Source organism: Leuresthes tenuis, unplaced genomic scaffold, assembly GCF_036924035.1.
Source record: "Leuresthes tenuis unplaced genomic scaffold, fLeuTen1.0.hap1 SCAF_16, whole genome shotgun sequence".
Taxonomy (NCBI): Eukaryota; Metazoa; Chordata; class Actinopteri; order Atheriniformes; family Atherinopsidae; genus Leuresthes; species Leuresthes tenuis.
This window is the reverse complement of record NW_027325370.1, coordinates 12,168,001-12,191,016: the sequence shown is the minus strand read 5'-3', so window position 1 is coordinate 12,191,016 and position 23,016 is coordinate 12,168,001. Positions and strand designations below refer to the sequence as shown.

At 39.5% G+C, this 23,016-nt stretch overlaps 3 protein-coding genes across 3 annotated transcripts in view; 1 reads left to right on the top strand and 2 right to left on the bottom strand.

Annotated features, from left to right (window-relative positions):
- Nucleotides 1–800: 800 nt before the first annotated feature.
- Nucleotides 801–6,800, bottom strand: LOC140271743 (uncharacterized). The gene is made up of 10 exons (XM_072367032.1): nt 6,610–6,800; nt 6,502–6,526; nt 5,379–5,492; nt 4,813–4,922; nt 4,543–4,675; nt 4,195–4,236; nt 3,877–3,906; nt 3,684–3,764; nt 2,402–2,685; nt 801–1,881 (listed from the first exon to the last, which is right to left on the bottom strand). Exons 1-10 carry the CDS (start codon nt 6,688–6,690, stop codon nt 1,456–1,458), a joined length of 1,326 nt encoding a protein of 441 aa, XP_072223133.1. The 5' UTR covers nt 6,691–6,800; the 3' UTR covers nt 801–1,455.
- Nucleotides 6,801–9,223: 2,423 nt separating this feature from the next.
- Nucleotides 9,224–19,802, top strand: chdh (choline dehydrogenase). Its single transcript, XM_072367938.1, has 9 exons — nt 9,224–9,676; nt 9,843–10,073; nt 10,967–11,133; nt 12,164–12,315; nt 12,536–12,665; nt 12,815–12,949; nt 13,396–13,538; nt 16,423–16,525; nt 16,657–19,802. Exons 1-9 carry the CDS (start codon nt 9,270–9,272, stop codon nt 17,073–17,075), a joined length of 1,887 nt encoding a protein of 628 aa, XP_072224039.1. The 5' UTR covers nt 9,224–9,269; the 3' UTR covers nt 17,076–19,802.
- Nucleotides 19,723–23,016, bottom strand: part of cacna1db (calcium channel, voltage-dependent, L type, alpha 1D subunit, b) — a 79,113-nt gene continuing 75,819 nt past the window's right edge. The window contains exon 48 of the mRNA XM_072367937.1: nt 19,723–22,877. Within this exon, the coding sequence (XP_072224038.1) occupies nt 22,572–22,877 (306 nt within the window). The 3' untranslated portion in view covers nt 19,723–22,571. The remainder of the gene's footprint in view (nt 22,878–23,016) is intronic.

Genomic DNA, 23,016 nt, shown 5'->3' with positions numbered 1-23,016 from the left:
TTTTATTCAATTGCAAAAACACGACCCGTTTCCAGTCACATGATTTACAGGAGGCCCTGGAAAAATTACATCTGGAATGGGTATTATTTTTTTAGATAGTTTTAGATCGGTGTCATCAATATTCAAATAATTTTAGCGAACTGCTTACTTTCCAGCTTTCGGGAAAATACAACATTAAAAATATTATTGTGGTCAGATATTCAATATTAAGACTTTTTAAGTTACCTCCTACCATGAAAACAGCAGAGCAAGGGGGGGGGGGGTATGTTTGCATCTGATAAAACATAATTTTCCAAATGGACACCATCCGTAACACTGCAGTATTGCTACCTGTATTTTATTATTCATTCCTTATTCATCCCTGTACAAACTGCACTCCAAAGAGATGTGTGTTATGCACATACATTTTTTTATTTTTTTTATCCATCTTATAATTTCAACTTCATATTTATGTGAACTAAAATATGTTCCCATATTGTTTATGTCTTTGACAGAGGGGCCAGAAGGTTAACTATGTGATCTAGTGACCCCTGTGATTGTCATATTCTACCAACATGATAGTATTCAAAAGGGAAAGTTCCTGTTTGAGCCCAGAATCTGCTCACTGCCAGGCAACAATTATAAACACTTTTTTCCCTTTCAGTTGTTACTAGATGAACAAATCAAAGTGTCATAGGGTATAGTCTTGAGTATTGTTGTAAAGGAACTATTTACTCTTCTGCAGCCCACTTTTTTCAACTGAAAAGATGTTCAAATGCTTAAGATTAAATAAACAATTGCAACAAATTAATAGTTTTTAAGATAGTTTTTATTAAAAGACCTTTCTGTGTGGAGTTTGCATGTTCTCCCTGTGTACGCGTGGGTTCTCTCTGGGTACTCCGGCTTCCTCCCATCATCCAAAAACAAGCATGTTAGGTTAATTGGTGACTCTAAAAAAATTGTCCTTAGGAGTGAGTGTGAGCATGTATGGTTGTTTGTCTTGTGTGATGGACTGGCGACGTGTCCAGGGTGTACCCCGCCTCTTGCCCGGTGACCGCTGGGATAGGCTCCAGCCCCCCCCCCCGCGACCCAACCGGATTAAGCGGGTATAGAAAATGGATGGATGGACAAAAAGAAGCCAAGGAAGTTGTATTTGTTTTTAAGTCACTTTTGTCTCGGTGCTTGCATATCCCCTTGATCCCATCTGCCATTTCTCTATCACAGTGACAACAGTCAAAATCCTAACAGACCATGTCTGCTTTTATTTGTCTTTCGCAAGAGGTTATCACAAAACAAAGATCAAAACAAACACTGCCTACTGACAGAGACTTAATGAAAGTGTGTAAAAAAAGACAGGGAGGATAAATTGAATTAACTTTACAAAAAGGTTAAGATCATGAAACACCAAGTTATCCACAAATCAACTCTTCTGATCCTCTCATATTTATCTATCAGTCTCAACCTTCTTACAAGTGCTCAAACAAGGTTGAAATCACATTTAAGCGGTTGCATCTCTCTGGGCCTACTTGGCTCATCCCCCCTTAGCTGTCCTATAGCTTCCTTTAACTTCATTGTACTATTTTCACTGTAGAAAATCCTTGGCCTAAATAACAAGTCTAATATCTTTTTCTCCCCCTGCCTGTGAGCATTAAGAGACTTGCAAAGTTTTTTCAAATCCTTCATCAGACAAAAGGTCTTACATGACCTCAGTTCTGGTGGCAAAGAATGTCGATCCTTCTGCTCGCTCAGTTGCACCACCCAGAACTTGGCCAACTCACTGGTGCTCTTTGCGTGACCTGCCACCATGTTAAGAATCAGAGGGTAAAGGTCATGAGCTGCAGCTGGGATGGACAGTTCAGGGAGGCTGTGGTTGGGAAGAGAATGACTGGGAAGTGAAGAAGCCTAAAGAGAAGAGGAGAGAGTGTGAGATAATATCATTTATCATCATCCCATGATTTTAACAGTTATAAACAGCCCACTCAGTAGTAGCTACCACACACTGTTAACAGCACAAATATTTAGCCTTGAGCACAATACTTTAAGAAAGAATACTTTCTGTGAGGAATCCACTAATTATCAAATTCTGCACTAATAATGTTAAAAATGATAATTTGTCTGATGTTCTATACTTTACACAGATTGATTTTGTCATTCATTTTTCCATATAATGTCAGGGAGACAATGAAATCTGCTTTCCAAAAAAACAACCATACATTTTTAAAGTATATCAGCTTTTTTATATTCTTCAGTTCTGTCCTATTTGCTGACTCCAGAAAACCAGCTGAGTGTGAGGGCACTAATGCATTCCTGCTTTTTGTGCTTCTTGATTTTAAGGTGAAGGAGTCTGGTCGATTAAGTGAAATCATAGTGTTAATTCCTAAGACAGCAAACGGTAATGAATAAAAAAGGAGGGACAACTTACACTCTCTACCTGTGGGGAGACAATGATCACACAATGTGCGCCCTTTGCCTGCTCTGCAAGCCATCGCATTGGCCCCAGCTCTGCGATCTTTTCCTGCTGCCACATGTCGATAGCAACTGTGCAGCCGCCATGCAACTGCAGGATCTCTGCCAGAACCATCACTACCCTCTGGAAAGCTGAATCCTTAGCAGGGTACACCACAAGCACAGACACTGGAACTATGGGAGGTGCAGGCTGGTTGTTGAAGCATAAAGGTAAGGCAGGTTTGTGTTCACACATTTTATCTGGGAAGCAAAAAAATATAAGCAAATAATAGGAGAAAATATAAGCAAAAAAATATATGAGCAAAAGGTCAATGTTAAACACTGCACCGACCTGCAGTGTTTAACATTTTATGTAAGAAGGGGAAAGCCCAAACTTGATAGACTTGAGTATTTCCATTATCCAAAATTATCTAAATTTAGGAGCTAAAGCATGCTTCTGTTGCAAGTAGACAACATGTTTAACCAGGATAGTTCAAGATAAATTTTATTAATTTCTAATGTGGCAGAAAGATTACTGTATCTTAGTTGGGAGGCATTTTACACATTTAAAATGTTCATAGTCAACTGATTAAAGATTTTTGTGAACAAGACTGGCTGGCAGGACTTTTTGCCTCATCAAACTTTGCACCAAAGTAAAGGCTTCTGCAGAGAAGCAGAAGACCTCTCTGCTTATAAGCCAATACTCCCCATAGGGGTGTGACGAGATCTCGTGCCACTAATGTGCCTTTGCACATATATATATATATATATGTATATATATGTATATTTGGTCGAGCCTACCAGAACCTAAAGAAGGAGAAGGAGGGGAAGCGGTAAGCAGCCAGAATGACGTAGGAAAATACTGGTATTACCACTGACAATCCCTCCGTCACTTTCAAATAATTTGTTTGGCAGCATTTAGGGTTTCTGGCGGAAATGATAAATGGCAGTTTCTTAAAATCTTGTCTCGTCTCGTTCCTGTGAGCTGAGTGTATCGTCACACCCCTAACTCCCCACCATCAAGTTTAGAATTGAAGAATCCTTTTGGAGGTGAGGTTAAACATCTTCAAGATCCAAGAAGGAGTCCAGTTGCCCTTATTTAAGCGCTTAGGGTTACCATGACCTGGATTACTGAGAATCTACATCAACAACTCGCAGAAGAAAGCATTAAGTTGAACATCTTTTCTCATTTACCATCTGCAGATTTGGTTCTAAAAATTCTTCCTCTAACTGAAAGTAAATTCAAGTGTTGTATTTACAGATTGCGTAGCAGGAACACAGGATGGTCAAAGTGGCCAGTAATCCAAAGATGATGACTGTGACATTCTTAATTCTCAGGTCTGCAAAGACAAACACAAGCACACGTAACACATAGGAACATTTGAACTAACATAACATGAGATTTAGCTGATTCAGTGTATGTACAGACAGAACTTGGAGTAACTATCTTACATGGAGGAGGGGGCTCAGTAGTGCTCTCAACTAAAGGAGAAAATAAAAAGGATAGTTAAAGATTGAATATCACCACATACATTATGAAGTATTAAAACAAGTACAGTTTCACCTTGGACATCTTTCAGCCCCATATGTGCCTTTCCAGGCAACTGCCATTAATCCTCAACCTTTCAGTCCATTTCATACTGACATATATCAAGATTTCCTTTCAATAGTCCTAAATACATTTTCTGTGTTTTGTTATCTTTGCAAACTCATTGACCTTACACAGAGCAGAGCAAGCTGAATTGCACTCAGTTGAACTGATTTGCTCACCTGCGATTCTATTAAGAGACATTGTGGATGTAACACTCGCAACTAAAAATGAAAGAAAGGAAAGCTTTAACATTCAATGTGTGCTGAGTCTTGATGAAAACTGTCCTGTTTCATTATTATGCACAATTAGTAAACCACAATTTTATAGTAGACATTAATCACATACTTTTGACTGTTAGTATTTTTAAAAGTACCTCACAAAGTAATGAAAAACTCTCAAATAAAAATATGAATACTGTACACCAGGCATATCTGTAATGTCTGTTTTTATGCTTAAACATGACTTTTTTTCTGTGCAACTGTAAAGTTGAAAATTGAAAAAAAATAAATAAAATAAATTGTACTTACCCGTCGCTCTCCGCTGGACAAAAATTTGGGCAACCTTGGAAGTGGGGCCACTTCCAAGTGGAGGAAGTGGGACATTTTGTACTTCTATTCTGTAGAAGCCAGGGGTCACTTTTACCAAAACATTAAACCATACCTAGATTTGAAGAGAAGAAAGCATTTGCACTGAATGCAAACTTTTCAACAGATCAGCCCCACGCTGTGCAAACAAATGCTGCTTAAACATATACAAAAAGAAAGTACAATTAGTTGTAGTGAAGACCCTGCTCATACCTGCTCAAACCCAGTGAGGTCTGCTTCGGTAAAAGAGGGACTGTATTGACAATTTTGGGATGGTTCCCCCGAAATGTCCAACCATGTACTTGTCAGGCTATTGATGCTAGCTGCAGAGAAAAAGGACAAGTTTTATAGACGTCAAAACATCTGCTTGGGTTTTAGATACCACACATCTGTATCCACCACGGGGATCCTATGGGAAGAGACTAACTGTAGTGAAGGTTTGTTTATCCGTATTTGATCTATTCCTTCAGATATGTAACATGATCTTTAATTCAACATCACTTTAACCACTTTTATGTCTTTCTACCATAAAGGACTCCTCCTGTCTCATATCCACAATGACTTTGATAAACCGGGAATTTAGTGATGTTTAGAATTCTGAAAAAAAAGGTTTAACTATCAGATGACACATTGTATTGTGGCATGTGTATAACGCACAGTCAACACAGATGTACAGAATATAAAGTGCATGATGCTGATGTCAAGTCTGCAGCGTTTAAAATGCACTGGTAAAACTATCTTAAAGTCAGAGTCAATAACACCTGAAACTTTTCTCCTACCATCAACATTAATAGCCCAGCTTATGTTCAGGAGGTCTTTTTCTCCTTCTCTAACCAGGTTCAGGTTCAAGTCAGCCACCGTGGATGGGGGGTTCACACTCGTTGAGGGAAAAACTAGAACAACAAAGAACTATTAACTTCATGGTACTGTTACCATTTTCCCTTTCTGTTATTCAAATAGCTTTTCTGCGTTAATTAAGCTGCCGAAATATATTGCAATTTCTGTAAAAAAAACAAAACAAAAAAAACCCATATACAATAGAATATACAATTATGTCAGAGGATTTTGATAACAATGAACTCTTAGAAATAGGACAAATAATACTTAAAATGGTCTAGAGTGTGGCTTCTCCAAAAGGGGTCGACAGTAGCATGTTTAAAGTGTACATGCAATTTTAAGGGCATCAGTGCATTTCAGAGTTGACAGAAATATTTCAGTGAAGTGGATTAGCATTGACCGTGAGCAGAAGACAACATAAACCTCCCTTGTTCATTGTTGAAATTCACAGACAATGTCAACTATTTGGCAAAGCAAGACACCTACAACAGATAATGATTTTAAAACGGCTTTTTGGCTTGTGATCAGCAGTCCAATTTAAGGTATGACTTTGTTTTTTACTGTGGGCGAATAACATGACATTACATGTTTTCATCTTCACTCTGTTTTCCTGCTGCAGTTCATTAAACTGAAGTCTTTACACAAGACTTTTTAAAAAGACTGACCAGTTCTTTTACAGTGAGACGATGTTTTGGTGATGCAGGCTGCATAAGCCTGGCAAAAGTGAAAAGTAAAATGTTCTGATTTTGTTGAAATCCCAAAGAACATTCACCATAACATTACAAAGCCCCCTGAAGTCATTGTGATTCAATCTGGAGAAACTTTTTCCAGTTAAATTTAACTTGAACATTTCAAGTTTGTTAAATATAATACACAAAGCTCACAAAGAAAAACAGATATATAAACATATATATGTTACTTTCATATTAAGTTCTAACTTTATGATAGTTTCGTTAGATGAAGTTAACGGGAAATACTGGAGTTTGAGTGAAGGCTGTGCTCTTAATGAACATGACACGAGCAGATTCTCCCAAAGAATGAATAACAAACATATCACATACTTACCATAATAGTCTTCACACTCCACTTTCTGCAAAGAAACAACGGAAATAGATTTAGGTCTAATGTAATATCAATTTTACTTTAAATCAAAACATAAAGTCAATATCTTACAATTTGATGTGATGTCACCAGACCCGCGACATAATAGAGAAAACCCAGGGTGAATCCCAACATCTTCAGCTCCCGTCTCATCTAGAAAATTAAAATGAAAACAATCGAATGTAAAAACTGCTACGAACGAAAGCTTATTTCATCATGGAACAGTAGCTCTTAACGTAGCGCAGAGAAACACAGTGGAGCTGGAGTTATCTTTATAGACACAAAGCCCCGCCCACGGGAGTTACGGACTTTCCTCTGCGTCGTTTACCGTTTTCCATTTACATTACTAGGAAAACAGGTAAGGACCACTTTTTTCTGCTGCTCACTTCAACAGTTCGCTATGTATTTTAGTTTGGGTCTGCAGCAAACAACTCCTATACTAGTTCGGCTTTAGTAGATTTATTCAGCGATTTCCCTGCCCTACTGTCAACTATTACATTTAGACAACTTCGGACAGAGCTAACGGTTAGTTAGCCGTTTTACAGTATATCTAAATGAACTCATGGGTTTGCTTCCCAAATAACTCTCAGCTGCACTGTCACCAACTACTTAACCACTATAGATTTTGTATGTAATTTATACGGCTTAAATAGCGTATGAAACATTGAAACTATATCTTAGTCGTGCAAAAATGTGTCAAAAAACGCAGACGTATCGACCATATACAGTAGACTGCATACTGATAAGGTTGTGAAATCGGCCTCCGGTCGTAAACATTTCATGCAAAACTTCCCGCAAAGTAGAGTTTGTACGTTGGCACAAGTTTGCACACGTTAATTCTGCCCATAGATTTTTAGACGTATTAGTTGTCGTTTCAAACTTTTGTGAATTCAGTTTGACACTAATGCAATTGTGAGTTGTCAGATAACAGTCATGACCGTTGTGACCTACTTATTATACCTTATCGTAGCCTTAATTAATTCATTCCCTCCTGTGAACTGTGAATTGCAACACTGAATAGCGTTTAAACAGTGTTGCTAGATCTAATAACAGAAACAAGTAATCAGATATACTGACAAGCCCAAAATATGCAACTTGTCTTTAAAAACAGCAATCCCCCAAACAAGGGACCTTACAGGCAACCATGTAGGAAAGATAAGCCACCTGCTTGATCTATATATGTATGGCCTAATAAATAGATAGAATGAGCATATATCTGGAGTTATTTGAACATGCATCCAGCAGTCTGCAGGATGTATTTAGATTTGCATTAGTAAAACTAGCAAGGAAAAGTAGAATACTGGACAGCCAGCCCTGATTTCTTTATATGTTACCAGTAAAATAGAAAGTAGGTGCAACAATTTATGAAAACATGTGCAAACATAAATGCAAATACAGTATATAAAGCACAAACCATTTGTACAATTATAACAAGCTTGGAAGTCAATATTTGGTATGAGCACCTTTAGTCTTCAACACAACCTAAACCCTCTTCGACAAGCTTGTTTGCCATTTCTTTTAGTAGTCTTCAGGAATAGTTCACCAGGCTTCTTGATGGGAATTCTCGAGCCCTTCTTTGGCTGTACTTGGTCAAAATGATCCCACACTGCTTCAATACTGTTGAGCCCCGGCTCTGGAGAGGATTCATCACTCCATAAGACCTGTTGCCACTCATTTTCAGCGTTATATATCTTATGTGATTAGATTCTTATGTGATTTGGCTTCCCTGGCTTAAGAATGGCCACCCTCCCCATCCCATGGAAACCAAAAAGACTGACTTATTATATGGCAAGAAACTATGATAAGATAATTTTTGTATTGCTTTAGTAATCCAAATCTACACAAAACCAGCTACTGAAACCTGAAGATAAATAAGGTTTAGTAGAAATGACACTATTCGGCACCAAATATATAGTAAATTAAGAGCAGAAAGAAGAATAACATTCAAGTATTCTAAATCGAGTCGTATATGTTTAATTAAGCCTACATTTTATTACATTCAAAATAAAACAAAAGAAAACTAAAAAGAAGGCCGAGGAAACAGGGTCGTGATCCTTCAGGAGGCGCAAGCTAGTCATTTTCGCCACAATCGACCGATGTAGCAGAGTGGAACTATATACGGGGAACAATCCTAACTGAGTAGCTTCACAGTGGCAACGAGGCCACAAACAACTTCACAAAAAAGCAAGCCCAAAGTTGCTCTTGATAAGCAGACCTGGCAGCTCTGTCCTCGGATTAAATATTTACAAGAGCTTATTGCAGGTCTTATAACATTGTGTGGAGAGCAAACCCGAAGCTGACGCACACACAAAAACTTTTTCCTGCACACAAAATCCTGTCATTTTTCTTTTAAGCTGTCTTGGCCTGATCTTGCAGTCTCATCAGACTGAATCCTGAACAGTGGAATTAAACAAGATTAGACAGAAACTTTCACTCGTGGTGTTGACTAACAGAGAGAAGCAAACTATTACAAAGACATGACGAATAATTGAGGCTCCAAGCAACTAATGTCTCATTCTTTGTTTACCTCAGAATAATTTTAGAACGTTGTGTGACTCAGAAGATTAAGGAGTGGTATGAGTAATATATTGCATTAAATGATGTTATATGATAAATATTTGTTACTTTCAGACATGTTCATTTCATTCAGTGCCATCAGATTTAAAAGTTTTCATCCCTTTTCCAACCAAATGTTGTTGTGATTCCCAGTAAATTAGGAACGCCTCTCCACAATGCTGCCTTTGGCCAAGCTTGGCCAAACTGGAGCCCGAAGAGTTGCGACGGGGACTCGGGGGACATTTATGAAGGACAGAAGGGGCATCTTTACCTGTTTGACAAAATGTCACTTCATCCCCAAGACGAGACAGATAGGCTCTTTGTTTTCCTGCTCGTCCTTAAACCACGACAGATGCTTTACTGCCTCAGCTTCTCATTGGAACCAGAAAACACCGTCTTACAGCTATGTGATTGTTGGGGCAGGCTCAGCAGGCTGCGTCCTTGCCAACCGCCTCACAGAAGATGCCCATGAGTCTGTGCTGCTGCTGGAGGCTGGGCCTAAAGACATGTGGCTCAGCAGCTTAAGACTCTCGTGGAAGATCCACATGCCAGCTGCGCTGACCTACAATCTCTGTGATAACAAGTACAGTAATCAAATAATGTCCCTTTTTCTTTCACTTTATATTAAAGTGAATCATACGTGCTTCACTTTAACTATTGATCCAATCCCGTCATGTTATTAAAGTATTTTCATTCAGACCTGACAGAACTTTTCCTTTTGTATGCTATATTTCTTTTTGATTCTTCAGGTATAATTGGTACTACCACACTTTACCTCAGGCACACATGGACAACCGGGTGATGTACTGGCCAAGGGGCCGTGTTTGGGGGGGGTCCTCCTCCCTCAATGCCATGGTGTACATCCGCGGGCATGCTGAAGACTACAACCGCTGGCAGAGGGAGGGAGCAGAGGGCTGGGATTATGACCACTGTCTGCCTTACTTTAGGAAAGCTCAGTGCCACGAGCTGGGAGAAAATAGGTAGGTACCAAATTATTATGCTATTTAATCATTTCCAATTTTTTCTGATGCGCATGAACAGAGTTTGAAGGGAATCTTTTATTCCAGAAATGTCAGTGCCTTGATATGGAAACCTCATCAAGTTTCAAAAGTCATTATGGGTGATTCAGACATGTTTTGCTCGTTAATGCATACTGTCACGCAGAACCTGAATACATGAACTTTCAGTCAAATGTAAGGTCTTATGTTGGAACAAGAAGCTGGGAAATCAGGAAGTACACGAAAATTATAACCGTGTAAATTTGAGGTCATCTGTGGTTTGCAAACAAATGTTTTCCCAGAAATTCCCAGGGGAGTACATGTCACACAGGCATACTGACGTATTAGATTGTGCCTGACATTTCCCTGAATTTGCTGTTAATTTGAATAGAGTCATCCAGCAGTAATCTGAGCCTGTATCTTTCTGTTTGAATGCCTTTGAGGGTTTTTTTGTATTATGTATTTGGGTGTGTTGAGCAGCATGGGAGAGTTGGGTATGTCTGCGTGCGTGTGTTGGTTGCTTGGAATAAGGGCTGGGTCTAGGGTGTGTTGTCTTCTGCACCTTGTGTTCCACAGAGGCCGTAGGTTATTTTAGTAAAACAAATGTTTTACTTGTACATTTGTTGTTTTCTATCTTCTGAATCTCTGTGTCCTTTCTCTTCTCTTCACTCTCTTCTCTTCACTCCCCCCCCCCCCCCCATCAGGTTCAGCATTAACATATAATATTAACAATGAACAACTTAGAAAAAAAAAATACTACTTAAGCACCAAGCTTTATGGCACGGCACTGAGACCATCATTCTGCTTGCCGTGATGCTGGACACGGTACAAAAAAAATGGAAATCTCAACTTGGTGTTTCCTCTTTGTTTTGCAGGTACAGGGGTGGCAGTGGACCTCTTCATGTGTCCAGAGGAAAGACCAACCATTCCCTCCACAAGGCTTTCATTGAGGCAGGGCAGCAGGCAGGATACCCTTTCACTGATGACATGAACGGATACCAGCAGGAAGGCCTGGGCTGGATGGACATGACCATTCATAAAGGTTAATGGAGCGGGAGTAACCATCTCAAAGGAACCATTGAGAACACTTAAATGCTTTAGTTGCAGTACTTATTGATCAAATCGTTTGTTTATCAGGTTACGTTGTGTGACTCAGAAGATTAAGGAGTGGTATGAGTAATATTATATTACATTAAATGATGTTATATGATAAATATTTGTTACTTTCAGACATGTTCATTTCATTCAGTGCCATCAGATTTAAAAGTTTTCATCCCTTTTCCAACCAAATGTTGTTGTGATTCCCAGTAAATTAGGAAGACCTGGTATCATTTGGTATTAACAAATTAGTCTAAAAGATGTGGCAAATTTAACACCCCCCGTTGCAACTCTTTAATTGTGTGCGTTAGCTGCAAACTACCTGCTGCAAAAATAAGTTCCCCCTTAGATTAGTCAAGTTTTTTTTTGTTTTTCTGTTTTTTTCTGATTCTAAACTACTAAATGTGTCTGGGATGGCTGTTTGTTCATTTATGGAGAGAGCTGATTGAAATGTAGATTTAACAGAGATATTAGTGGATGTGTCAAAGGTGGGTGTACATGATTTCTCATCAAGATTAGACAGGCTGGAACAGCATTCCTGCAAAGAAGACACTAGCAGAGGGGTTGTACTAAGTCTAAATCAGTTTGCATCAAATGATTGAAAGAGGGAATTTTAACAAACAAATGTCAGTAGTTTTAAGTATGTATCCCTGCCACTTGAGATTGGCACACCAGTATTATTTGGAGCATTTGATAAAACTCATCATCCTGCCGTGAGCTCAAACATACCATCAAAGCAACCAAGGTTTTATATTCAACCTTTTCACAATCAAAAGTTCGATTATTTTTAATTTTTTTGGTAAAGCTGAAAACTGGCTCCAGTGAATAATAAAGATACTTTAATTTTAATTCAAAGAGAGTCCAGAGCCTGAAGAACAAAAAGTGTTACTGTCCTTAAACTTACTCTATAGACTTTTGTTAAGCATTGTTTTTGATACAGTATTATCAATACCTCATTACCCAAATCTGTTCAGGGAAGAGGTGGAGCACCGCCAGCGCCTATCTGAGACCTGCCCTGAGTCGACCCAATCTGAAGGCAGAGGTGCACTGCTTGACCACCAAGATCTTGTTCGATGGCAGTCGTGCTGTGGGAGTGGAATACACGCAAAACGGACAGAAGAAGAGAGTAAGAAGCATAAATGTTACAAGATTTTTTTAAATGGAAAATTGGGAATGGAAATTGATTGAAAATGTCTTTTTTTTCCATCTTTTGGCCATATGCTTTTAATTCGTCTACTCACTCAGTTTTACTTACCGGTAATTGATTGAGGTTTTACAATGCTTTTACTCACCTCTTATTTCATGTGTCCTTTTTCATCACCTCACCTTTTCTATCCTGTGTTCAGGTGTTTGCTGAAAAAGAAGTGATACTGAGCGGAGGGGCCATTAATTCCCCTCAGCTTCTCATGCTGTCGGGAGTGGGAAACGCCGATGACCTGAAAGAACTCAGCATCCCTGTGGTTCAGCATTTACCAGGTGCATTGTGTGGATATGTTTCAGCTGATGCAGACTGGTAACGTAGAATTGATATAGCTTTTTGAACGGGACATTTCTCTTCACCGTTGGCCCAAATTTGGAGCAAACTGTGTTATAATGCCTCTCTGTGTCATCCTGTTATTGCTCAGGTGTTGGCAGTAACCTGCAGGATCACTTGGAGCTTTACGTCCAGCAGCAGTGTACTCAGCCCATCACCCTGTATAAGGCGCAGAAACCTTTCCATATGATCAAGATAGGCCTCGAGTGGCTCACCCTGTTCACTGGTAATCTTGAATATCAATCATAAAAATGAACAACTTACAGTTAATATGTATATTTATAATTTACTTTACCCAGCCCAGCTGTGGTCACCTTTAATTTCATAAACAATATACTTGCTAAAGTGTTTTACATGAAAGGAAATGCCATTTATTTTTCTGCTTGATGCATTGATGCTGCAGGTGTGTGGAGCCTGTTTTTTTTTTTGTTTTACCACCATAGCACAAAGCTGCTGGTGTTTTAACAACTGTGCCAAGATTTGTTGTTGACGAGGACTTATTCAGATTTTCCCATGAAATTTTCCATTAAATGACACATTGCTGATTTATTGGTGGTCATGGCAGGATGTGACTTAGCTGTAAACAACATTAATCTATCATGGGCAGACTTACACTAAACCAACTTCTAATTTAGAGCTCTTCATCTCTCTGCCATGATGATAATCCCCCAGGTTATGGAGCAACAGCTCACTTGGAGAGTGGCGGGTTCATACGCAGCCGGGCAGAGGTCACCCACCCTGACATTCAGTTTCATTTTCTGCCATCGCAAGTAATCGACCATGGACGAGTCGCTTCCAAGATAGAAGCATATCAGGTATGTAGCAGTTGATAAACACAGGCACCTTCCAGGGAAAAGAGTCTCCTTTTTTCCTGTTCTTTGAAATTACGTGAGAAGTTGTAATTAGCGTCTTCCAGAGGCCCGCTTCTCTTTGTGCCACAGTCAGTAGCCGATAAGACTTCTTTCCGAAACAACGATTGCTTTGCTTGTACGTTTCTTCTGAGTCTACAAAATGAACAAGGAGACGTCATGCTCTTCTATCTGAAAAGATGACTAACTTACTGCAACTGTACACAAACTAGGGCTAAAGCCTTACACATGTTAAAATGTTTACTGGTTATTACAATCATTCTGCCTCAACTTTTTGTACTATACAAGCATTGCAAAGTAAAAAGTCACAAAAACATTCTAAACTAATATGAAACATCAAAAATCTGTGTTTTACAGCATTAAGTTATCCTCAAAATGAATGGATTAATAAACACAGAGCAAAAAGTTTTTTAATTTTGAGTTGAAATGATAATTTGTTGAAAAATGTTGATTGCAGCCTCGAGTCTTCATTGGGAATGATTCTACAAGCTTTGCACATCTTTTAAGTGTCACCACACAGACTGTTTGAGGTCTCTGGGGATGGTCTATTGGGTTCAGGTCCAGACTCTAGTGGGTCACTCCAAGACTTTTTCTGGGATTTTCCAAAGCCATTTCTGTCATCTTGACATTATGCCTCTCTTGCTGAAATGTAAACCTTCACCCCAGCCCGATCACTCTGGAAAATGTCAGTCAGGATTCCTCTGAAACTTTTTTCTGCATCCTCTGCTCTGCGACAAATGGCGAAGGATAAAATGCAGCCAACTGTATGAGCGAGCATGAATCCAGAATATTTGGGACAAAAGCTGGGTTAGGCCCCAAAATGACCTTAATATTGTCTGGGGAAACACATGCCTGATATGCAGACTTTAGCTGAAGCTAAAGCTAGCAATGACCGAACCACAACCAGATCTGCTTCACCACCTCAGAGTGTAGTCTCCAATCTGCGTCGAATGGGTTGCCGCCATCATTTTGATCACCTGGTACATGAGTCGCCTTTAGAGACTGTAGGTGCACACTGCTCCAGTCTGTGTGCCAGCGTGTGAGGACCTCTGTCCCCCTTGTTTGTTGGTATAGGCCCACGACTGTGGAATTGTCTGACGTCACCAAAACATGATGACATCTCAGCCAGGGAAGGAAATGTTTCAGAGCCAGGCGCACAGCCAACAAACAGCTCCAGGCAATTTATGTGGATGAGCCGCATGTGAGGGTCCCTGGATCCCTGATAGGTTCATCAGGCACTGCTTACCAGCTCGCAGGTGTGATCACTGCCATTTTCAGCTTGTCACTCTGCCAAGCCACTGTTCCCACTTGCCTAAAAACAGCCATAGTCACACCAGTTCCCAAGTTCTCATTGTTGCTCAATGTTTTAATTGAGTGGTTTTAAAACAGATTAAATCCAACCTTCCTGTTGACCAGCACCAGTATGCCGATAAAGCAAATTGCTCCGCAGAAGATGCTGTTTCCACTGCTCAACACACAGCACTGACACATCTGGACCAGAAAGAGACTTATGTCAGAACGTTATTTGTGGATTATAGCTCTACATTTATTACCATCGACTCCTACAGGTTGGTCTCACACATGAGTGTCACTTTGTGTGTATGGATTAGGGACTTTCTACTTGAGCTTCCACAGATCACTCATCTACTCTGTCCCTCAGCATCAGCGTATTTCAAGGTTGCGTGCTGAGTCCTTTGCTTTATTCATTGTACACACTGGACTGCATTTCCACTCTCCACTGTATCCATCCAATACAATAATTAAATTGGCAGTTGACACAACTAAAGTGGGACTGATTTCCAACAAGAAAGCCTACAGAGATGAACAGAATGGTGCAAACTTCACACTCAACTTAAAAAAGACAAAAGAGCTCATCGTTGACTTTAGGAGACTACACACAGACTCTGCTCCTTCAATTATTTCTGGAGAAGAGGTAGAGAGAGTCTCCTGCTTTGAGTTTTTGGGGACTTAACTCACTCAGGATCTCACATGGACAGCCCACACTACTGCTCTGGTTAAAAAGGCCCAGCAACGGGTCTACTGTTAGGACACTTAAAAAGAACAAACTGGCACCAGAGCTGCTCAAGGCCTTTTACCACTGCTGTGTTTAGAGCATTCTGACATACTGCAGAACAATTCAGTATGTGAACTGCACCCCTGCAGACAGGAAGAACATCCAGAGGGTCATCAATACATACCAAAAAATCATTGGTCTGCCCCTGCCTCCCCTGGAAGATAATTTGAAGACACGATGTCTGTGCAGAGCCAACAACATCTAGAAAGTTGGAACCCACCCCTGCCATCACCTCGTCTCCCTGCTTCCGTTTTGCTGGCGTTACAGAACCATTAAAGCATGCACCATAGAGGCATCTGTGGTTACCCTTTTCTTGGTCAAGGTAGTTCCCATCAGAACTTACTGAGTTAGGAAACCCTGGCTCTTCCACTGGCAATGTTTCAGTGGGCAGTCTGCGAAGACCCTCACTTGACAGTTACCATTGCTGTGAGGATCCAGACCCAGAGAGGCTACCCGACATTGGAGGCTTCTCATGTACAGACGTCCCAGTGGTGTGACCACTATGGCGGAGGCCATCAGCCCCAGCAGCCTCTGGCATTGTTTAAGAGTGAAACCATGCTAGATTTTACTGCATGATCTCCACTCTCTCAGGGGAGAGAAAAGCCCTGAACTGGAGAGAATCCTGACAGAGCCCTATGAGAGTGATGCTATCTCTACAGTCTCTAATGTGTAAATGACATGTCAGTGGGAATGCTTGAGAAAATAAATGAGTGTCAGATGGACTTGTGGTAGACAAGTGGTGTTTTTGTGTTGCAGGTTCATGTTGGACCCATAAGAAGCACTAGTATCGGCTGGATGAAGCTGAAGAGCAACAACCCTCTGGATCATCCAATTCTCCAACCAAACTATCTCTCCACTGGTAAGATCCAACTTGCATCTCAGCAATGTGGGAAATTTGGAGTTAAAACATGGAGTTTGTTTGGAACCCTACTATTTCAGCGTAATCTTGTCTGGGCAAAGTCTGGTGTTTACTGTAGCTCCTTCTTGCAGATATTGACGTGTGGGAGTTCAGGGAATGTGTCAAACTCTCCAGAGAGATTTTTGCTCAGAAGGCCTTTGACCCATTTCGTGGTCCAGAAGTCCGGCCTGGTCCTCATGTCCAGTCTGATGCTGAGATCGATGCCTTTGTCCGCCAAAAAGCCGACAGCGCCTACCACCCATCCTGCACCTGCAAGATGGGTTCACCCTCAGACCCGATGGCAGTCGTCGACTCGAACGCACGTGTTCTGGGTCTGGAGCACCTGCGTGTGGTGGACGCCTCCATCATGCCCAGCGTTGTCAGTGGAAACCTGAACGCTCCAACCATCATGATTGCAGAGAAGGCCGCTGATATTATCAGAGGTCGCCCTCCTCTTGTCGACCCAGGGGTTCCGGTGTACCAACCTCCAACTCTTGACACTCAGAGGTGAACAGAGTGAGGGAGTCGAGGACGAGCTGTACGGGTACGAGTAGAGGATACGTGAAGGTCAGACAGCGTACCCAACACAGATGTATGGCGAGAGCAGCAGTGAATGACCGGCTCTGTCTTTCATTGGGAGATGATGACTGAATCTCAGACCTTGTAATGTCAATTAGTTTGTTAATTTTATCTTATGGACACTTTAATTAGTTTTTAAATTATTCAGTGCAACAAACAATCTTGTATATGATAGGGGGGATAGGGGACTGGATAGTGTAGAGGTAAGATTGCCACCTTTCATGTGACCTGGGTTCAAATCCCCTGCATGAAAGGTACTACCTCCAGTAGGGGTCTTTAGGCAAGACCTTACCCTACCAGTGTAAGTCACTTTGGATAAAAGCATCTGCTAAATGCATAAACATATGATCCATTTTAACTCTTTAGTGGCCATTTGATAAGGCTCTGGCACTGAACTTGTACTTTATCACACTTGCCTTTGCTTAATTCTGCTGTCCTACAAGCCCCTTGAACACATCCTTCCCATCTCACTCTTTTAAATGTACATTCTGCTTTCGCCAGATGCACATTAATTACAAAATGTATTTACAGAAAACGTGAACAAATACCTGGCAGTGCCTTACTGAATAGAAACAATCAATCAATTTTGATGTATTGCATTTGAGTTAATCTATCCTGATATTGATATTCTCACAAACTAAACAAATGCATAAAGCTGCTGCATGATTTGAGCCCAATTTTAATGCTATCAGAAATGCTATCAGAGGCTGGTGACATTTAATGGTTCTGATACTAATTTTATGTAGACTCTGATACCCTGAGGTAATCCACAGGCAGGTGTTGTGTTCAATTTGAGTCTTTTAACTGTTTCTCTACCGTCACAAAGGAATAATGGGAAAAAGGTTGCGCAAAGTCATAATGAGTTGGTTTGATTTGAAAAGTTGTCGTCAGAGTAAAGCCGTTATAAATTTGGGGGGGGATCAAGTAAATGTTTCTCATTAAATGAAGTTAACAGCTGCATTCGATCGAGAGCAAAAGTCCTGGGTAGTCATTTCTCTCGTCTGATGATCTGTGGTGGCCATGGAAACGCTTATCTCACTTCCTGAAAACTTGCAGGTTCAGCAGTTTTCATGGCTCATTGTTTGAATGGGTTTGTTGCACATGTTTCATTTAAGACTAGTCTAACCGTCCAAATTTAAATTTTCTAAAATATTTACATAATGGTGCCTGCCCCTTTCTAATTTGTATGAATCATATCTGCAGCCTGATAACAAATCACATGGATTCATGTTAACAGTATTTTTCCTTTGTTTCCAAGAGCTGCTAGAGTAGTCAGAGCTGTATGCAAAGATTAAAATGCTATACTTATTTACTCAGGCAACAATTATGAACAAAAAAGCTTGTTAACAGTAAAAAAAAAAAAAAAAAAAAACTAAAAAAAAAAAACTTTGTATGATTTCTGTTTATTAACCCAATATAAGAGATGAGAAAATTAGCTGCCTTTTTGAGTCCTTAACACTACCACAGTGCAGTTTAAACCATAACGCTACCAAATGTGCTTTTCTTCTTTTCAACAGTGGATGTCTTTGAGAGGTACAAACAGTTGAAGTTCACCTTTATATCTGTATTATTGCACTTGCAGAAGGTCCTTTTTACACATTTACCTTTGAAGTGCGAGAGTCCTCAGACTTCTCACAGTTCGGATGTGGCCTAGGCCAGAGTGAAAGCTGTGTAATCATATATATATATATATATATATATATATATGTATATATACACACTAAAAGCTTTTCAAATTCAAGTGGACCTTAAAATGAAGAAAACTAACAAAACAGAAAAGGTTCTTCAGGATCTTCTCGTCTGTGCCCGTTTTTTGTTTTTTTTAATGAATATCGTGGATGTTTACAGAGACGCTTTTATTAATTGTGCAAATGAAAATGATGAAGTTTTTAAATATGATCTAATCATTGGTGCCTTTAAAATAATGACACTGTGATGTTAGTGTTATTTACTGCGTATACAGCATGTGACTAATGAAGTTTGTTTCAGTTTGGGGCTGTCAGGATTGACACATTGATAATAATAAGTGATTTTGATTCAAATTAATCAGCTTGTGTCATCAGCTATATTGGACAGTGCCAACTGCTACAGTGAATTATTATTGCATGCCATTTTGTTTTTTAGTTTTAGATATCATATTATGACGACTATTGTTTACATTGTAATGCAGTATTGTACAATGATGTGTAAATCATTTCCGTTCTAATGAAGAAGTTTTCCAGGTGTTTTTTTTGTTTTTCAGAAAGATGTGAATCTGTGAACATGGATCAGAAAGGGAAGTTACTGGGAACACTGTTAAAGCCTTGTTTCGTTTTTTTCTTGTATTGACAGTCAACAAGCCGTCCTGACCTTGTCCTTGTGACTTTATTCAGAGATTCATTACAAAAATGAGCAGGTCCGCCGTCATTTCAGGCAAAAATTCAAATGTACAAAACAGGGTTTTTGCTTTTATTGGTACAAAATCCAAGATACTAGAACTTATGCTACAAAGAAGAAGGAGCTCATTTTTTTACACAATGAATAGGTAGAAAGCAGAAATGTTCAAGTTTATCACTTACTTTTTACAGATAATTTACAGATTTTATACAGCATCATCATTTCATAGACATCTGTAAAGCAGTGGAACAGTAGAAAAAATAAAGCTGTGTTGCACAACAAAGCTTCGTGTTCTCTGTCAGTTCGTGTCTCGATGTATTTGGACTCTACAAATGATTGTGTTCTGTCAGTTTCTGAGAAAGTACACTGTTCAGTATCATGTAGTGGTGGCCTGTGATTTCTTTTTTTAAATAGATGTAATTGTAAACCAATCATTGACAAATTATTTAGTAATAAAACAGCTGGCATTTTGTAGAAATACTAATGTTTTACTCCAACAACATGCATCCTGTGTCCTGATAGAGAAATGCTTTCAGCATGTGCTTAATATGGCTTCTAAGGTGTTCAAACTTCCTCTAAAAGTCATTTACATTAAAATTAAATTGGGTGCATTATGTAAAACCAGCTTTTTTTAAATGTTGGTTAATAACTGCCTTGTCTGTTTAGCAATATAGAAATTGCTAAATTTTGCTTCTCAAATCCCTATTAACCAATCCTAACTTGAGATTTTGGAACCCATGAGGTAACCAATTGGAGCAATCAAAGCAAAAAGACGCATGTAAATATTTCTCATCATGTCTGCTTTTTTGCAAACGCAGCCATAGCCACAGTTTCCCTGACACACTAACAGACCTGGATAGTAACAGAGGTGATGATACTAAAATTTGAGAGAATTGACATGCTGGTAGAAATTGCATAAATCTTACCTATTCGCCGTATTAGCAACTGAAACTTGTTTGTATGCGAGTCTTTACAAGAGAAGAAGTGAGTGTGTTCAGTGTATGAGGACAATAATCCAAATGAATGTGTATGTAATCACAACATCCAACATCCAACAGTCTTTTCAGTATGCCTCATCAATCACGTTCAAACCTTTTGTCATGACTGTACAAAATAAATTATGCACATTTAAACAACCTCAGCAGCAACGCATAAAATCCAGATGTGTCTGGAATAATCTGTGTGTGTGTGTAACTGCACTCAATGATCCCTCATTTTGGTTTTATATTTCTTTATATAATATTCAAAGAAGCCCTTTGATTGCACAGATCAAACAGTATTTGGAAAAAAAAATAAACTGCCTTCCCAACATCCCAGCAGCAGGTGTTGGTTTTCAAAGATTAACCTGAAGACATGATTACAGTTGGCAGTGGTGCACAATTTCTGCTTAGTGACTGAGGAAATGCAAAGTGTTGCCTCTCTTAAGTGGTTGTATCAGCAGGTTTATTGTTCTATCTTTATGAACTGAATATATGAAATATATAAAATTAATATCTGGAAATGAGGTAACTACAGTTTCCCTTTGTGTTGTGGACGTGTCGTCATCTATGTGCTTTGTTTGACTGATAAAACCAGCAAAGACCTGCTTTGGAGCGATTCATTTCATGTTTCAGCACTTTGAAGCTGTTGAGGCACACATTGCCTCAGAGAAATCATACTGTAATGATGACTGTGGTTATTTGATTCTGCAGGCAGGTGGGTACAACTCTGTAAAACGCATTAGTAATTTAGATCTTGTGCAAATGTGGGTGTACCATGACACAACATGCGTCATACAGAAAAAAACATATCTACAGTTATTTTTTTCTCAGTACAAACTCATTTCCACAATGTCAAGGAGATCTGTGTGAAGTGAAGCATTGCATAATCTGAGTTGCAAGTAAAAATGGAATCAGTCTGTGACATTGCACAATCCTAAATGTTTGAGTTCAGCGTAGCGAGCATAATCATAAAACTCTAAAGTGGGGATGGAAACAGAAGGATATGCCTGAGGACAATGTCTTTTTTCACTGATATGTTTTTTCCTTTTTCAAGTCAAAAATGGAGACAAGCAATGTTTCACCCTGAAGTCGTGAACTCGATTAAAACATACCAGCTGTGATGGCTTTGCATCAGCTTGATTGAGATGAGCTGAAATAAACTAACAATTTTAGATTTTATATGTACATATATAAAATGTATGTATGTACATATATGAAGTTTTGTCTGTAATTTGCATCAGGCAATTGAGAATGTAATGTGACGACCAGCAGCTGTTACTTTGACCTATGAAAACATATATACATGAGTATGGGAATCACTGAATGACCAAAGACATTTTGCAGCACAGCTCACACATTTTGCTTCCCTTTAGGATCACACTACTCACTGGCCTGTCATTGGTGTTCATATCTGACATTTAAACTGGACCCCAGACTGAAAACTATGGAGAAAACTTTGGAGACGTTTTCTAAACTTATTTACAAAAAAAAAGTTTTTTATTAAGTCCATTCTATTTTATATGCTCCAGTCTGCTGGTGATTAAAGTAGTGGCACATTTTCCTTTTGTTTTTTGGCTCTTTTTAGGGTTTATGGCCTTGTTTGTGTAAAGTCATATGGTTTTAGAACAGTGCAGCTAAACAATGACAGGCCTACTTGCACACAATGCTTCATGGATGCAAATCCCTCAAATTAAAGCTGAGTTAGATCATCCTAAGTGAATGCCAGGAAAATTAACTTTACAAGCTTTTATGCCATATAAAAAAGATGGTAATAAAAAGAAAATAACTTCCAGTTAGTGACCTTTATTCCTGCTCAACAAGAGGCTGGCTGGCAAGTGGATTCAAGCCCTGTGGTTTAAATATTTCCATACCGGTAATTCAGCCGTGTGTCCGTCATTGCCGTTTTCCACTCAAGAGAAAGAGAAAACAAGGCACTTTGCTCTCGTATTCATCCCTGTTTCATATTTTCTGTTTTTTGCAGGATGCACTTGAACAGAGACATCCTGTCACTGTAGAATAGTAGTAAAAATAGAATTGAAAAAATCCTAAATATAATCCAGTATCAGCCGCTGCTATAGTGAGGTGATGCATATCATCTCATCTCTTAGGTCCTCCTCACGTTTCACAGCCACACACGGCTCCTCATCACTGTAGTCACGGATACTGTTGTCCCCCTGATGTGTGATGGCATGTGAGTTTGAGTTTATGTTCCCCGTTCCTCCCGTGTTGCCATTAGCCCTATTCCCATTCAGCAGATTACTGGCGGCACTTTCCATTTCATCAATGGTCATCTCGCAAGCGTCCGCAATCTCGTGCTTGGTGACTGACACAAACTTGGGGTCCCTGGCGAATTTCCCCAAACCCTCAGAGATCAATACCTGAGTGGAGTAGGAGAATAATATATAATACACAAATAAATTCAAATCAGTCCACTGGATGTCAGTATGATCAGCACACTCACTCCTAGGGACAATTTTAGAGACACCAAATAACCTAACATGCATGTTTTTGGACGGT